This window comes from Rhinatrema bivittatum, chromosome 8, assembly GCF_901001135.1.
Source record: "Rhinatrema bivittatum chromosome 8, aRhiBiv1.1, whole genome shotgun sequence".
Lineage (NCBI taxonomy): Eukaryota > Metazoa > Chordata > Amphibia > Gymnophiona > Rhinatrematidae > Rhinatrema > Rhinatrema bivittatum.
In genome coordinates, this window is record NC_042622.1 from 76,743,307 (window position 1) to 76,762,198 (window position 18,892).

An 18,892-nucleotide genomic window follows, 5' to 3' on the forward strand; every position below is an offset into this window, starting at 1 on the left:
CAATTGTAATTCCACTAAAGGGCAAACAGCCTACATCTGTATATCTGAAAACATGTTTTGAGAGATGCATGCAATTTCCCAAAACATAGCCCAGAGTAAGAAACAGCTTGCTTTCACTTGTGATTTGAGGTCTATATTCAGGCATAGTCCGTATAGCAAAGTTAGCCTGATACATTTATCCAGCTAACTTTGGAGGCATATTTAACAGTGCAGCCACACTACTGAATATAGCTGGCTATCTTATTTATTTATTTTAAAGTATTTCTAGCCTGTCCCTCCAAAGTTCGGGGCAGGTTACAAAAACCATACATAATTATATGGAAACAAGAAGCAAGTAAATATACAAAGCAATACAGAAGCCCTATAGCTCAAACAGGTCAGTACTAGCTAACTTAGGGGGTTATTTTCTAAAGCTATCGCCGGAAGAGGAGGAGTCAGGGCTACACTGGGGCCGACTCTGTGAAGACTTCTCAGACAGCGAAAGGTACGCATCCTTTTTCTCTGTCATTTTCACACTGAATAACTACACTTTTTATGGTGTAGTTATTTGGCGTGACGCCGGCAGCGATCGTACCGCCATGGTGCGATCGCTGCCAGCTTTCGCAGGACTGCCCCCCCCCCCACTTCTCCCCCCTGGCCCCCCTGTTACCACGGGATTCAGAGAGCCCAGTGGTATTGGTAAATCCAGGCCTTAGTTAGCCAGCTAACTTTAGGACAACTCTTTGACACTACCACACATTCAGGCCCATACAGTAAAGTGCATGGGAGAGCCGGTTCTCCGAGGCAAGCGCCCGCTCTCCCAACACGCGCCCAGGCACCTCTCCTGGGTGCGCAATTCACTATTTAAATTAGGGCCCGCGCTAATAAGGAGGCACTAGGGACACTAGCACGTCCCTAGTGTCTCCTTATTGGCGGAAGCGGCGGCTGTCAGCGGGTCTGATAGCCGACGCTTAATTTTACCGGTGTCGGTTGTCGAACCTGTGAAAGGATAAGGACCTCAGGTGCAATGGGTTCGGAAAATGGATGCCGTCAAAATTGAGCATCTGTTTTCCAATCCGCGAGCCGCGGACAGATTTATTTATTTATTTATTTTTTGGGCCTCCTACTTAATATCGCTATGATATTAAGTCGGAGGGTGTACAGAAAAGCAGTTTTTTCTGCTTTTCTGTACACTTGCCGGGTACCGTCTGAAATTAACTCCTGCTAGTTAACTTAGCCGGCTAACTCAACTCCTCCCAGTTACACCCTTGGACCGCTCCTAACTTATCCAGCTAAATTCTAGCTTTCAGACTTAGCCAGCTAGAATTTAGCCAGATAAGGGCTGAATGTAGCCAGGTAAGCCATTTAGACAGGTAACTATTACATTAGCCATCTAAATGGCTTTTGAATATTGACCTCTTAACTCCCTCACCACAGAGCCTGTATATCTGTTATTTACCTCTCCCTTTCTCACACTTGTTTTACAATCACATGATGTAGGGTCAGTGAGAAAACACGGGAGACCTACTCTCTGAATACATCTTTATCCAAGCTTGTCAGACGTAGGCTAAGAATCCTATTATACCAAATCTGCCACTTGATCGAAGGGCTGCTGTGCCCTCTAGCCAGGCACTGGAGAAGGAACATCCTCTTCTGAAACCAAGATGGATTTTCATGCACGTGCTCTGGATTTAATAATTAGAGATTAAGTTAGAGATTAAGGGTAGCATAGAGCAAATGAGATTTGGTGTTTCTAGGCATAGGTCTTACTCCAATAATTCTGATGGGGACATTGCCCTATAAATCAGTGGATGTAAGTGAAGTATATCTCCTTTTACCCCTGAAAAACCTCCCAAAGGTGTAGAAGGAAATGGAGATTTAGTGAAGAGCTGCGTTGGAAGCACCGCAGCCCGGTGCACTAATGATACAGCAGCTTGCTTCAGTGCACGAGGCACAGAGGGAGGGAGCATAAATGATGTCAATGCCCGATGCGTGGAGTGCTCTGGGGCTTGATGCAGTGGCACAGAGGCCTTATGTGTTGATGGCGCCAGAGGCGATGTGTCAACAGCTCCAGTGGATCAATGGCACCTATGCTCCATACATTGATGGTGCTGGAGCTATATTCGTTGTCAGTGCTGGGGCTTGATGCAGTGGTGAATGGTACATAGGCACTGAGACTGTTTTGTTTTTTTTCAGTGCTGATTGCACTGCTGGCTCCAAAAAGTGATGCTTCTTTTTTTTCAAAGGACCAAACTTCTGTCCCTTCTTATGTTTTTACTCAACCCGAGGACCGAGCAAGTTGGGGAAGATTTTTTAGGAGTTCCTGCTCAACTTGGCACCCAGGGAGCATGATAAAGCTCTGCTCTGGAAGGAGGACTGGCTGTGGCTGTTCACAGACTTACGCAGTTCCTCTGTTTTCCAGGTCCTGGTGTTTTTGGGAGTGCAGAGGCATTAGGCCACAGTGGTAACAATTTGCCTGGTCATGGTTTGATCCCAAGCAGTGGTAGCAGGTGTAATACCCATCTGTAATAGACATTTTCCTGCCACATAATGGGCATCTTGGTGCTGGACATCCTGAGAAGAAAATCATTTTTTTTTATATAGCACTGATAAATGCTGTTTGGGGGGCTGGGAGGCTACATAGAAATGGAAAAACTTAGTAAAACTGAAGATAAAAGAAAGATCAGTAAGACAAAGAGAGGGTACACATCCATGCTGAAGCTCGGCTGAAAAGACTGAGGGGCTCACGAGGCAAGCAATGCTTGTGTGAAAATTTCTGCACATGCTCAGTAGAGCAAAAGCTCTATGAGCTTAGAACGGAGGGTCCATTTGGTGCCATCAGATGATGTCATCCACATGTCATGGCTAATTCAGCCCTGCTTGTAAACAAAGAGAAGTATCATTAGGATAAAGAGAGAATTAGATCTCTGGTTATACTCATCCTTTAATAGCATATCTAGAAAAGGCCATTGCCGAGGTGGAGACAGTTCAAAGGTGGGCCACCAAAACGTTGCATGGACTGCACTATGTCATACAAAGAAAGACAGAACAAGCTAAAGATATACTGTCTAGAAGAAAAAAGAGAAAAAGTAAATGTGATATAAACATTCAAATAGCCAGCAGGCTTCAATAAAGTACCAGAAGAAAGCAGTTTTCAAAGAATGAAAACCTAAAGGAAAAGGAGTTGTCATAGGAAGCTGAACAGATGAAAACGTAAAAGGAATATGAGAAAATACTTTTTCACTGAGAAGGTGGTGGACATTTCGAACAGATGTCCGGTAGAGTTTATAGGAACCACAACATGGCTTAATTCAAGCATTCATAAGATAGACACAAAGAGAAGTGAAGGGAAGAGGAAGGTAACCAATGACCATAGATCAAGTAGGAGCAATGACAACACAGTAAGCAGGCATAAATGGGTGGACTGATTAGAACAAGTGGTCCTTTTCTGCTGCTCTTCTATGTTTCTATGTGAGGTGTTGTGAGGTCTTTGCTACTTCTGTCCTAATGCTGTGTATCTGATTGAAGAAGTCTGTCTATGGGTGATGCTAATGCCCCGTTCTTTGACTACTACTTCTCTCTCCCTCCCTCTCTTGTCTTCTTTTCCTTCTCTAAGGTATACACAGTATTCGCCTCCCCCAGGAAAGAAAGGTATGTAATGGGAGCTTTTCTACTATTCTCTGCCCAGCTGTGTCAGTGGGTTTGAATCTGGGCAATAGTTTCTCTCTCTGCCTATTTGTATTTATTTATATGAGTATTGCTAAGCCATGTCTGAATAGTTACTTTATGCACACAGTGAAGTCTCACTATAAAATCCCTGACTGGTGTGTTTTTTCCTGGGATCTACAGGCTCTGGCTAGGTCTGTCTCATCCTGCTCCTCCCGAGGGTGAGAAGGGATGAGACCAGAGCTGATACAGCAAAACAGAAAACAATGGCTTTGTTCCCTTGTCCAGCCACTTCTCTCCTGTTTCTCCCCACATACTGGGGCCAGTGCAAGAAAGATCACCCAGCCTAGCATATGGGTTTATACGCGGTTGGGTGTGAGAAATGGACATGCTGGACTAGCACTAGATGTAGTAAGATTAGCGCATCCAAAATGCATGCCCTAACAAACGCGAACCTGAGAGCACCTGCCAGATGTTAATTGCATGTAGATGAGGACATTAGCTATTATCCCCAATGCAGTAAAGCGCTGGGCATTTAACGCTCACTTTTTAACACGGCAAATTTAACCCCAGCCTTAGAGGTGGAGTAGAGTCAGCTTGCAGTCAAGGGCTCATGAAAAACATTAAAAAAAAAAAAAAGGTTCTCTGAGTTGATAACTGTGTCTTCCCCCTTTATATCATTGTAACACTTTTTAATTTACTGCTTTTGGTAGAGAAAAATAATTGTATATTTTCACTTCATTTAAAAAAATCACTTTTCTTATTGCCATACAGTTTGGACATTCATAGTAAGGGGTGCCTAATACTTTACTGAGGTTGCTGAAGTGAATTATAGCAAAAAAGAAATGGGATCAAAACAGATGCTCTTATTGAGCGCCCAATATAATAAACTATTGAGTGCTATGGATGCTCAATTCTGTTAGCGTGCTCTTTTTAATGCTGCCTCTTATATAAATATTGCATTCAGCGCCCAGGGGATGTGGCTGCACGCGCATTAGAAAAACGGGCACTCAATACGAGAGTGTGTTTTTAACGTGCATCTTATTGCATCGGCCCCACTGTCTGCTCCAGTCTTACCCCCCTCCCTTCTTATGGAGACAGGAAGGGGGAGGACTATGATTCTGGAGCAGATGCTTTGCTCTTTTCTAGCTCCTCCCTTCCTGATCCCAGCAGCTGTCTCCAGGGGATGAACTGGAGCAGTGAACAGAAAAACTGTTTGAGATGCAAGGCGCTGGCCCATAGATTTGGAGGCTCATATTCAATAGCATTTAGCTGGCTAACTCTGAACTTACAGATCGATACAGTAAAGTGCGGCCGCGGTTACCCTGCTCCTAACTCGCGGTTAACTTGCTCCTAACTCGCGGTTACCCTGCTCCTAACTCGTCACATGCCGTGACGCCAAACGTTTGGCGTCACGGCATGTGACGTCACGTCTTGAGCAGCCAATTGCACGCATAGGGGCCGCTTTCCCACGTGCGATGCGTCTGTCTGACAGCTGGAGGCTGGAGGCAGGAGCCGCGGTCGTCGCCGATGTCCGGAGGGGGGGGGGCTGCAAAAGTAAGTCGCTTCGTCGCTTTAAACTGCCCCCCCCTCCTCCCGGAGCAAGGCTGCTTTTCGCGCCCTGCTTCGGGAGGAGAGGAGAAGGGGCTAGCAGGCCCGAGCCTAGGATTGCCCGGTCGTCGTCGCTGATGTCCGGAGGGGGGGGCTGCAAAAGTAAGTCGCTTCGTCGCTTTAAACTGCCCCCCCCTCCTCCCGGAGCAAGGCTGCTTTTCGCGCCCTGCTTCGGGAGGAGAGGAGAAGGGACTAGCAGGCCGAGCCTAGGATTGCCCGTCTCTCCCCTCGCTCTCTTGCTACTTTTTCGGTTTTGTTTTTTTTTTTTGCTTCGGGAGGAGGGGGACAGGACTGGGGCTGCACCGGAGACCAGACGAGGCCAGGGCAGGTGAGCGGGGACTGGGGGACATTTTGCCGTCTACCCTTACCCCTGCCTCTAACGCTGGGGTAAGGGTAGGCGGTAAGTTAGCAGGGTAAACGCGCGGCAAAACGGCAGGGTAAAAAAGTGATAGTCGGGGCGCGCGTTACTGTATGGGAGGGAATAGCTAATTCGCTCGTTTACATTTAATATACATGCCGCGGGCGGAAGGGGTCACCCGGGGATTTTAAGAGGCGGTAAGGATGAGTTAAAGGGGATAGTGTATCGCGGGAAGGGCTAACGTGGCCGGAAAGTAAGTAGAAGGCGAGTTAGGAGCAGGGTAACCGCGGCCGCACTTTACTGTATCGATCTGTTAGTTGGATGACTTAGGCTTAGATTTTCTAACACCGCAGAGCTCTATGAATTTGGCAGTAACGGGGGGCGGGCCACTGTGAAAGGTGGTGCTATTGGGCACAATACTTGCAGCGATAAGGAGTCTTACCTTTCGCCGTCAGCGAAGTTTCTGCAGTGTCCGCCCCGATGCCACCTCAACTCCTCCCCTTCCGGTGCAGACTCCTCCCTGACTCCGCCCCGATTTAGCTGTCGAAAAGGGACTTTTCCTGTGCGATACTGTTGGAAAATGACCCCCCTTAGCTGGCTAAGTCTGGTTGGGCCAAAGAGGGTACTAACTTTACGTTAACTGGCTGTATTCAGTAATGCGACTGCACTAGTTAATGTACTTCCAAAGATAGCCAGATAAGTTTATCCGACTAAGGGCCTGATTCATCAAGGCATTTTCCCATAGTCACAGAATGGGAGAAATGCCTTAGTGAATCAGGCCCTAACTTTGCTATCTAAACTGTGTCTAAATATAGAATTCTTGGGGCATAAACCCTATGTTGCCATGGCTATCAATGCCCCTTCACAATTTGATGACTATGGAACAACTTTCTGCTAAAAGGGTGGAAGAAGCCAAAGGCCTTTCTTTGTTTAGAATGCCTATATTAGGTAGGGATGTGCAGAAGAAAAAAATTCATTTTGTTTTTCCTTTCATTTCATGGAGACCTTAATTCTTTTCATTAGTTTCAAAACCCAAAAATTTCTGCGCAAATGTTTACTTTCTCATCAAAATAAATCTTGTGTTCCTCGATCCCCTTCATTTAGAGACAATTATTTCAAATAAGAGTGTGGAACCTAGTGTTAAGTCTAAATTAAGCGTGGAGGGGTAACTGAAATAAATATGTTTGGGCTTCACTTCTTACAGTCATTTTTACTTTTTTATAATCTATAATTAGTATTTCTTGAATATGATTTCCCTCTCTTGAAATGTGGATTGGGTTATGATTTATCATAAGATTTTTTTGGTATAATAGTATTTCTTCTTGATTCTTCTGAATAAATCATATTTTTTCATTCATTGTAATTTGATGAAAAATTAATAAAAAAATATAATTGGGGGAAAAAAACCAACAATATCCGTTTATGTTCTTTTCATTTGCTATTAAAGTCAATGGGGGAGGTATTGCAGCTATTTTGGGCTCCAGAATTAATTTTTTTTTCTGATCAATTTTCATGAAATTTGTGGGAAATCATCAGAAGGGGGAAAGAACTCCAAGATACCTAGACTGTAGCAGTATGGCACCAAAAGGAGAAATTACTACTTACCTGATAATTTTATTTTCCTTAGTGTAGACAGATGGACTTAGGACCAGTGAATTATGCTCCCCTGCCAGCAGATGGAGACAGAAGAAGCTGACATCACAGTATATATAACCCTGCAGTGACCCCAGCCTACCAGTATTCTCTTCAAAAGCAACTGTGGACATACTATCAAGAAACGTGATTCAAAACAGTCAACCGTTACTGTACTTAACCAACAAGAAACACTGAACTCAAGTAAGAATGTAGGTACCCCAGTCTAGGGACCGGATGAACACGTGGCCCCACAGGAGGACCATTGACACAGTCATTCGGCAGCCGAGGGCAGGAAGCTGAGTCCATCTGTCTATACTAAGGAAAAAGAAATTTTCAGGTAAGTACTAATTCTCCTTTCCTAGAGTGTAGACTGATGGACTCAGACCAGTGGGATGTACCAAAGCTACTCCCGAATAGGGTGGGAGGCTGCCTGTTTTCCAGTCAACACCACACATGCAAAGGCTGCGTCCTCCCGGGCCTGCACATCCAGACAATAAAACCTGTAAAAATTGTGTAAGGAGGACCACGTCGTAGCTTGGCAAATGTCGACATCCATCCATGACACTGCCTGAGCCCTAGTGGAATGAGCCCTAACCTGAGTAGGCAATGGCTTTTCAGCCTCCACATATGCAGCTGTGCTTACCTCCTTAATCTAGCGAACTATTGTAACCTGCGAAGCTGGTTTGCCCTGCTTCCTTCCACAATGAAGGACAAACAGGCGATCCATCTTCCGGAAAGGTTCAGAAACCTCCATAAACCACACATCATGTCTCTTGACATCCAAGGGATGCAAGAGGCGCTACTTCTCTGTATCTCTGACCTTAGCCAAGGAGAGCAAGGAAATGGACTGATTTAAGTGAAAATCCAAGAGCACCCTAGGTAGGAATGAGGGAACTGTTTGCAGCTGTAACATCCCTGGAGTCATTCAAAGGAATAGCTTCTGGCAAGACAAGGCCTGCAACTTGGAATTCAATGTGCAGAACATATCGCCACCAGGAACACTGTTTTCAAGGTCAGTAACCATAAGGAAAGGCTACGAAGCAGGTGAAACATAGGGCCCGCCAAGAAATCCAACACCATGTTAAGACTCCACAATGGAACCAGTAACCTCAACAGAAGCCGAAGATGATTCACTCCCTTCAAAAAAAAACAAACAGCCACAGCAGGAAGAGATAAGGATTCGCCTGGCCCTGGAAACAGGCAAGAGCCACAACCTGTGCCTTCAAGGAATTAAGGACCAAGCCTTCATGTAACCCATCTTGCAAAAATTCCAAAATGAGTGGGATCTGAACCGAACAAGAGTGATACCTCGATCCTCACACAGGGATTCAACCACTCCCCAAACCCACACATAGGCTAAGGAAGTGGACAACTTTTGAGCACAGAGCAAGGTGGCAATCACCACAGAAGAATAGCTATGCTTCAAAAAGCAAGCCCTTTCAAGAGCCAAACCACAAGACAAAATAGAGTCAGATCTTCGTGAAGGACAGGTCCCTGCTGCAATAAATTCTTGTGCAGCGGAAGACTAAGGGGGATCTCCACCAGGAGTCTCCACAGATCTGCATACCATGGTCATCTGGGCCAATCCTAGGCACACCATCCCCCTGTTTCCTTCGACCCCCATGAACTATTCTGCCCAACATAGGCCACAGTAGAAGGCATAAAGCAACTTGTCTTCCGGACAGAACTGTGCAAAAGCCTCGATACCCAGGAACCACGGATCCCTCCTGAGACTGAAGAAGTGAGAAACCTTCGCACTGCAAGAAGTCATTAGGAGGTCCGAGAACAGAAGACCCCAGTGATCCACTATCAGCTGAAAAACCTCGTCCAACAATACTTATTCTTCTGGGTTCAGACTTTCCCAACTGAGAAAGTCCACTCTTACTTTGTCCTTTCCTGCAATGTGAGAGGCCGATCACCTGGAGATGTCCTTCCACCCATTCCATAAGTTGATCTATTTCTTGCAACACTTGCTGGCTCTTGGTTCCTCCCTGCCAATTGAGATAAGCCACTGTCGTTGCGTTGTCCAACATCACTAGGACCGCTTGACCCTGCAGTTTGTGGCTGAACTGCAAGCATACCAACTGGACTGCCCAGGCTTCCAGGTGATTGAAGCTCCAGAGGGACTCTTCAGCATTCCAGTATCCTTGCTCTGTCAGCTCCTGACAGTGAGCTCCCCTACCCTGGAGTCTCACATCTGTCGTGAGTATCAACCAGTCCAATGAAGTCAAGGAAACACCCTTTCTCAGATGAACCTCCTACAACTACCACCAGAGGTGAGAGCAGATTTCCATCAGAAAGTGGAGCCAAACCGAATAGTCCTGAGACTGTGGATTACAACGAGACAGCAGGGAGCACTGAAGAGGACACAAATGCGTCCTCACCCTGGCACTACTTCCAGGGTTTCCACCATTAAATTGAGTACCTGTAGATAGTACCACAATGTCGGGAATATAGTGTTCACCAAAAGATACACCTGTGACACCAATTTCTGAATCCGAACGTCTGGCAGGAAAATTTTGCCCTGCCTCAAGTCTAACCAAACACCCAGATACTTTGACTGTGAAGACTGCTCTTTGCTAGGTTCACCACCCAACCGAGCTCCTACAACAAGGAGATCACCTTGCGGGTCACCAGGTGGCTCTCTTTCAGACACTTGGCTCGAATCAGCCAGTCATCCAAATATGGGTGTACTAGGATTCCATCCCATCTCAACTCTGTCGCTACTACCACCATAACCTTGGAAAAGGTTCTGGGAGCGGTGGCTAGACTAAAAGGCAGTGCCCGAAACTGATAATGGCGCTCCAACACCGCAAAACTCAGAAAACAATGGAGCTCCAATTGGATGGGAATATGAAGGTAGGCCTCAGACAGATCCAAGGAGATCAGAAATTCCCTAGACTGCACGGCCATTATGATTGACTGCAAGGTTTCCATGTGAAAATGAGTCACCCTCAAATGACTGACTCCCTTGAGATCCAGGATGGGACAAAAAGAGCCCTCCTTCTAGGGCACATCAAAATAAATGGACTATCGCTCCATACTTTTGTGAGACATAGGCACAGGAACCACAGCCCTTAGCCTGAGGCACCTCAGAAGCTAGATTCCACTGCCTGTTTCTTCTGCGGGGAGTGTCAAGGAGACACCATGAATACGTCCCGAGGAATACTGCGAAAATTCCAGCACATATCCTTCTCATATCACCTCCAGGATGCACTGATACAATGTGATCTCAATCCACTTATGATAAAAGAGAGAGAGGCATCCCCCTATCTCTTGTTTCTGAAAGTGGGTCAGGAAACCTTCAGTGTGAGACTCAGGAAGATCCACCCCTGAACCCGATGTTCACTTGGGCTGTCTGGAACGAAAGGACTGAGACCTGCTGAAAGGCTGAGTCCTCTGAAAGGTTGACCCTCTGTAGTGATGAAACCGCTTTGAACCCCTGAAACGACCCCTCATACTAAGAAGAGCTGCAACTGCTTCTTATCCTCCAGGAACTGAGGAACTGGAGATTTGCCCCACTTACTGGCCAATTTCTCCAGCTCACTCCCAAACAAGAGAAGCCTTTAAAAGGCATTTTTGTAAGATTAGCTTTGGAGGTCACATCGACCGATCAATTTCGCAAACTTAGTTGACGCCTGGCGGCTATTACTAAAGTCTCTCCTTTAGCCGAGTTACGGACCAAATTGCAGCCCACATCTACTAAAAAGGCAGCAGCAGGTTCCATAATTGCTCTGGAATTCACCCCAGAATCATTAACCTCCTGAGAGAGAAGCAGACAAGACTGCGCCAGTAGGGTGCAACAGGAAGTGATCTGTAAAGTCATTGCCACTGCTTCAAAGGCTTGCTTAAGGATAGCCTTAAGCCTCCTATCATTGACATTCTTCAAGGCCGCTCTTCTCTCCACAGGGATAGTCATCTGCTTAGAGACAGCACAGACAAGCGTATCCACTTTCAGAAAATGCAAACACTCTCTCTCCAGGATGTACAGGCCTCCCAGCATCTGACCTCCTTTGAAATTTGCCTAAGGTGTGCCCCATTCAAGATCAACCAGTTCTTGAATAGCATCCATAACAGGGAAACAGCAAGATGCTTTATGCAAAGAAACCAAAATGGGATTCTACTTCATCTCAGTCATGGAATCTACTTCAGGAACACCCTGCTTCCTCAAAGTCTGGGAAATTAGGGCCTGCAGATCATCTCTATGAAAGTACCACAACATGATTCCTCCAGGTCTGGAACCATATCGAATTTCCCCATCTTCCACGGATATAGGATCTGCCTCATCAGTGCCATCCGGGTTCCTTTCAGGAATACCCACCATGAACCTAGGCATGCCTTGGTGCTTAAACCTAGGAAGAGAGAGGGGCCACTGGCTGAGGATCCGACCTAAAAGGATTAGGTAAAACTGATGGATTGTAAGCCTTGAAAAAACTCTGTCCCAAGAAAAGGCAGCAGGATCCAAGCCAAACCCAGGAGGATCATCTAATAGTCCAACTGACTCCTCCACAGGCTTTTTTGCTTCAAATCTACTTGAAACATTTTGGGGCAGATTTTAAAAGCCCTACACGCGCCAGACCTATTTTAAAAAGGCCCGGCGACGTGCGTGTAAGTCCTGGGGCTTGCAAAAAGGAGCGGTGAGCCATTGTTTGGCTCACCATTAAACCATACTGGCGGCAGTCATTTGGCTCAAGCAGCAGCAGACGCAATTTCAAGTCTCATGTGACAGGACTGGCAGAGCACATTGTGGAGGCAATGTGCTGCACTCAGTTCTGGGGATGGAGGGAAGATGGCTGTTACCACCATTACAACCCCTGCTCTCCACAGAAGCAGCCCTGAGGGTAAGTTTCTGATGACGCTTCTGTCCAGGCACGTTACCTGGGTATAACATCTGGGATGTAGGACGGGGTAGGCTAAAGGGAGGGAAAAAAATGAGGGCTAAAAATTACAAAGAAAAAAATCTGTGCATTCAAACACTAATAACACAGTAAAGAAGAAACTGAGCAGACTTTTGCAAAAAAAAAAAAAAAAAAAAAAGCATAAAAATTGAAGTAAATACGCATTCAAATGCTTAACTCATGGTTCTGGCCTCATCATGTTGCCAATACCCCTGCAAAAGGAACACACAAAAGGAGGGTACTTTTCAAACATCCGGCATATCTTATGCTACAAATATGTGCACGTTATGCCAATGTTCAAAGATGACTTGTGTGCTTTGACAATGATCCCACACACAAGTTACACCTGCTATCTGGTGTGCACAAAATTTTCCTGAAATACATGTGTGGATACAGTCAAGTTTTACAAAGTATGCAAGTCCAAACTCGGGCTCCATAAGAACATAACCTAACCCAGCATGGCATTTCTTAAGGTCCATCAATCACCTAAGGGGTAAACAATTAGTAAACATAAGGGAATTTCTTTTTTGCAATCAGAATTACATTTATAGATGTTTGGCGGGTACTTAATCCGCTGAAGCGAAATTACTCCCATTTGTCCAGGGCTCATTCTACATTCTCTAGCATTGATTATTTTTTAAGACTGAGGAGACAGGTACTGGAGAAATCAGGATCTCTGATCATGCCCCATTATGGATAATGTTGAGTAATTCAGGAGGAAAGATTATTGGCTTGCACTAGAAATTTCCATACTATGTGACTAATGACACTTCTTTCCAAGATTATCTCAGATTAAAATGGAAAGAATATTCAGTAAACAATGCTGTTCACCAAGAAGCCATCCCAGTTTTGTTCGGGTTTACGGCTAAAGCTGTGGGAGATATAATAGCTTTTCTCATCAAAAGGTGCCGAGATTTGAATAAACGAATCCTGGCTTTGGAATCCAATTTGCAAAAGTTGAAAATTAATTTAGCAGCAGTTAATAATGCTGCAAATAGGGAAGCATACCTCTCAGTACAAGTTGCATTGAACACCTTATAACACCAGAGGGCAAAAAAGAGTATACTTTACTAAAAGTTCAAATTGTATCAACATAGCAATAAAGCGGGGAAGCTTGTGTCCACTCTGATTAAATCTGTCACTGGACCCAACTTTATATCTCATTTAAAAGAACGGGGATGGAGAGTAGTAAACACCAGTTGGGACATATTAAATTCATTTGAAGACTATTACGGCAATCTTTATACCTCTGAGGGGTTGATAGTTTTAGGTGTCAGGAATTTTTAAGGAAACTACCTTTACGTTCATTTACTGACTGTCAATTGCAAAAATGAAATAGACCTATCAGCCCCGAGGAAGAATCATTGAGTATCCAAGTGATGGATTTTCCAGGGAACTTTAGAAGATTTTGGTGGACCAACTATCTCCTCTGCTTTGTTCCACTTTTGTGGCATTGATTGCAAAGGGTCACTCTCCCCCCCCCCCCCCCCCCCCCCTAACATGAACAAAGCAGTAATTATTGTGATTCTTAAGCCAGGGAGAGTCCCAACTTTAGTATCTTCATACCGCCTGATTTCACTGATTAAACTTTTGATCAAAAACTATTGGCCAAGATTAGGGCAAACCGGCTGGCCTTGCTTTTACCAGACCTAATTGGGCCGGGGCAGGTGGGATTCGTAAGAGGACGATACACTACAGTGAATGTATGTAAATTAATAACGGCTATCATCATGGGTACTAAGGCTAACATTCCCTTCAAGGTAGTCAGCTTTGATGCTGAAAAAGCTTTTGACCAGAGTGGAGGGGAAGTACTTGTTTGAGCTGTTAACTCAGATGAAACTGGAAGTTTTTTTCCCCGGGATGGGTTAAATTTATTATACGCAGATCCAGTGGCAGGGGTCACGGCTAATGGGAACTTCTCATCTATATTTCCCATCTGTAGGGGAACATGACAGGGATGTCCATTGTCCTCATTGCTATTTCTTTTGGCACTGGAGCCCTTATTAATGTCCATTCAACAAGACCCACGGGTGAAAGGGTTTCCCTTGAAAACGTCCACCTTTAAATATGTGGCTTTTGCCGATGATTTGTTGATATGTTTATCGGATCCAGTCACCTCGCTCACCAATTTACTATGGATTATTGATAATTGCAAGGTGTTCTCTGGGTTTAAACTTAACAAAGACAAATCAGAAGCTATTGCATATCCATATACAGTTAGGATATATTGGCGGGGGATGTTCCCCCTTGAAATGGGCTTCCGCTGCTTTTAATATATTTAGGAGTACAGATTGCTTCGGATTTTACCCAACAGATACTTCCAAGCACAAATCAAAAATTAACTTTCAGACAAAATTAAACTAACAACAGGTGTCCCACAAGGATCAGCCCTGTCCGCAACACTCTTCAACATTTACCTACTGCCAATCTGTCATCTTCTAGCAGGACTAGGAATCACACATTACCTATATGCAGACGATATCCAACTACTGTTACCCATAGTTAACTCCATCGAGGAAACAATGCAACTAGCCAACATGTACCTTGAAATAATAAAACAGCTCCTAAATCAGATGGAATTAGTAATAAACATAGACAAAACTGAATACTTACACCTCGAACGAAAAAACACTCACCCAACACAAACTACAATCAAAATAAAAAATATGCAAGACGTGGAACTAGCAAGAAAAGTACGGAATCTTGGGGTTATAGTGGACCCTGAGCTATGCATGAAACAGCACATCTCTCAGAAAATAAAAGAAGGATATGGTAAACTAATGACTCTTAGAAGACTGAAACCCCTCTTAACACTAAACAACTTTTGCACAATCCTACAGGCACTGATATTCGCAAGCACAGACTATTGTAATGCACTATTACTTGGGCTACCACAAACTACACTTAGGCTGCTGCAAATACTACAAAACTCCGCCGCAAGAATTTTAACTGGAAAAAAAAGAAGGGACCACATAACTGGAACACTCGCCGAACTACATTGGCTCCCAATAGAACAAAGAATACAATACAAAGTTCTATGTATAATCCATAAGCTAATACATGAGGAATAAGCCGACTGGCTTAACACAGCTCTGCGCGTACACGTCCCTCACAGAAACCTAAGATCTGCAAATAAGGCCCTACTTACTATCCCCTCAGTCAAAACAGCACGGCTCACTCAAGTTAGGGAAAGAGCACTGTCACTGGCTGGCCCCGTAATATGGAACACCATGCCCCTCGAATTAAGGCTCCAGAGAAATCTGAAAATCTTCAAATCTAACCTGAAAACCTGGCTCTATAAACAAGCCTTCGATAAAGACAAAGTGAAGGAGAAAAACAATTGATTAAGTTGGATGCACCGAACAAACTCATAGTAATGTTAATCTTATACCGTTGAGAAACTGTCATACCAAATTGATTAGCTCACTTAAACTTTTAGCTTATTGCACTATATTGTTACCGAACTATGCCGGCACATACTCAGGTTGTAATCTATACCACTCATAATTGTTATCGTGCCTATATGTAAACCGTTGTGATGGTTCACCAACTTAACGACGGTATAGAAGAGTTTTTAAATAAAAAATAAATAAATAAATATACTCTGTTAATATACTTCCCCTACTTAATTTCACTAAATCTAAATTGAGAGTGTGGTGATCTCTGCCACTGTCCCTGGTGGGCCAAATTAACTTATTAAAAATGGTCTTATTTCCTTGATGGCTATATGCGTTACAGAGATTCTGCCAGTTCGCCTTCGTAACAAGGATGTAAAAACCCTGAGTAGGCTTTTATTAGAATTTATTTGGGCAGTCAAAAAAACAAGAATTGCACTCCAGAAGTTGAAAAATGTTTGAACGAAGGGGGGGGACTTTGTCTCTCTGATATGGAGGTGTACAATCGTGCGAGTTTATTGCACATTGTACGAGATTGGTTATATGATGATTCCACATATACAGATATTGAGAGTGAGAAAATGATGACTTCTGACGTGGAACTGCGTTATGTTCTACATGCTCCTGCCGGTACCTACCCTCAGGGCTGGCTGGCAATGTGCTGATTGCACCATTGTGCTGGGCGTGGAAGAAATTGGTGGCTCTTATGAAGCTGAATAGTAATTGTTCCCTGTACTTACCCATACAGGGAAATGCAGAGTTCTCCCCAGTTGGAAAAGACAGGGTATCATTACTCTTCAGCATGTGTTGACAGAGGACGGGAGTTTGCTATCCTTTCAACAATTGAAAGATCAACTTAGCCTGCAAGACTCCGATTTTTTTTCTTGTTTACAATTGAGATACTATATTTCTTCTCTGTCTAAAGAGGCTTTAGATGTGGCTAAGGCAGAACTGGTAGACAATGTTTTCCAGGTAGAGCACACAAAGCTCACGTGGATACATAAGGGATTACAGAAGATGAAACAGGTTAACTGGGAGAAATGGAGATTGGAAAGTAATTTTTCTCTTTTCCAGGGGGGCATGCTTTTTTTTTTTTCAGCACTTGAAATCTGTCTCTTCAAATGTGTATCTTAGGGAACTACAATTTAAATTTCTTCATAGAGCTTATATCACAGCAGCAGAGGCTCATAAGGCACGAATTACACTCTGAGGATTACCCAAAGGGCTTACAGGAGAAAGGATCTCTCACTCATGTGTTTTGGACTTGTCCAACTATTATAACATTTTGGAAAAAGGTTCTAACTTACTTGGAGGGTATCTTGGCTTTTAGAATTCCTATGGAACTGGAAGTAGTGTTATTTGGCATAGGCCTTCCCATTAGTGTGTGGAAAGGAGGAGACAGACTCTTGGTGTGTGAAGCCGTTGTGCAGGGGAAATGCTCTATTTTGTTGCAATGCAAAGAGAAAGATCCTCCATCGTTTTGGCATTGGAGAAATGCATTGCATAATATGATGTACATGGAATCACTGCCCGCACATGCGTCCCCCACTTATAAAAAGAAGTTCCTGATTGTCTGGGATAAATATAGCCTTTCTGGTAGGGCTAGGAGTTTACTTTTAAACAGTTTATAGAAGGTACAACTTATATTCCACTTTTGCCGATTGTGTTTGGTACTGACCCGTATGTTTTGTACAATACTTGGGAAGTCTGAGGGGAGGGATTGAGGGGGCTGAAGGGGAAATTGGGAGGATAGGAGTTCCATGTTGGCTTTTTATGAGCATGAATTCATCTGTCTGGACCAGAGTAAGCCATTCAGGTTGAATTCTGTAGAAAATGATGTTATGATTAGCAAGAGCAAATGTGGAGGGGAAGATTTATTTTGGAGGGGGAGGGGAAAAACAAAGGGAAAATGGTAGCAACAATGGTTGAATTGCACCGTGACAAACTCACTGTCTTAATTGTTAAGCAGACTGTTGGATGCTTCATTCTTGTACGCTGTTTTGTGTAGTTTGTGCTCAACTCTTTAATAAAGAAATGTAATCTACCACTGCATGAGTACCGCGCAGCGTGCTTTCGCAGCAGAGGGCTTCCAGTTGCCCTCTGCTGCCTGGGCGTTTGTGTGTGTGTGTTGGGCTTTTCCCTCCGGGTGGTCACAACAGGTTGTGTTCTGCAGCCGCAGGACTGACCTAGGACTGCATTCCTGGTCAGATCTTGAGTACAGTGAACATCGAGAGAGTGGCTCGGGAGTCCTCTCCTTTCTCAGCAGAGGAATATGTATTTAGACCTCTACCATGTCAGACTCCCTTTTCTTGTAGAATAGACCCTGGGTGCTCTGTCCCTGGAAAAGTGTTTTGGTTGTTTTTTGGTTTTTTTTACTGTGATCCAGGGCCCTGGTCCTCTGAATCGGTGCATCTCCTTGGAGGCCAGGGCTGGGGAGCGACAGCGGCGGTCGTTGGACCGTCTTCAACTGGGGCCTCTCCGGGGATTGCAGTGGCAACCTCCCCTATCCGAGACTGGCTGCCTGTAGTGAGTTGATTGCTTCAGCACCTCCATGATCAGTGATTGTGCCTCAACTCTCCTTAGGGGAATTTCTAGGTCTTTCTGGATCGGGAGGCGCCGATCCTACTGCTTCCCTCTTCCTTTTGGAAGAGGAGATATTGACTGGGCTCCAGGGCTGCCCTTCTGGGTTCCCCGCTGGATGCTCGATTGTGCACCCCTTTGAGGGGGTGTCCCTTGTTTTTCCGTTCCCGGACAAGGGATGGCACTGCTCTGACTAGCGCCAGCCCCAAGGACCGGTCGAGAATAGCACTCTCCCTTGGTCACTCTAAGATGCAGCAGGTCTGTCCACAAGGGAGTCTGTCCAGTGTTACTCCCTGGTGACCCTCCAGGTTTCCCACTGTTCAGGAGTCACTTTGGTGTCTGCTGGACTCTGTGGGCATTTTCCTTAAGGATCACTATTGTCCGATATTCTTGCCTTTGGGTCCCTCCTCTGTGAGGAGAGTTTCAGTCCATCAGCTGGGTGAACATGCCTTTCACCCTTTTGCCATGTCCATGGCTGAGGGAGTTGGGGGCTGAATACCCTGCAACAGAGGCACTGCCCTTTGCTCGCGGTAGTGTGCAAGCTATTCTTCCCCCTTTTTCAGGATCACTCTCTCTGTGGACAGAGGAGTTCTGGGTCATGCAACGTTGTCCATTACTGGGCCTCGTGCTCCCTTGGGGAGGCGGGGGGAAGCATATGCACTCATGGCTGGGGTAGTGATACCTCAGCCGAGTGCTTGGCACTCTTTTCCGAGATCGCCCTGGGCCTGCCCTGATGCCCTTCGGGTTTCCGGGCTGGTAATGAAATCATG

General features: G+C 45.0%; 1 protein-coding gene across 5 annotated transcripts in view; it reads left to right on the top strand.

Moving 5' to 3' along the window:
- The window catches only part of PIP5KL1 (phosphatidylinositol-4-phosphate 5-kinase like 1), a 72,285-nt gene that overhangs the window by 14,962 nt on the left and 38,431 nt on the right, over positions 1–18,892 (top strand). For 4 of the 5 annotated variants that reach the window (XM_029611346.1, XM_029611347.1, XM_029611345.1 and 1 more), the window contains one exon: positions 3,596–3,630. The exons of the other annotated variant lie outside the window; for it this stretch is intronic. In XM_029611346.1, the coding sequence (XP_029467206.1) occupies positions 3,596–3,630 (35 nt within the window). The remainder of the gene's footprint in view (positions 1–3,595; positions 3,631–18,892) is intronic. 5 annotated transcript variants of the gene reach the window in all.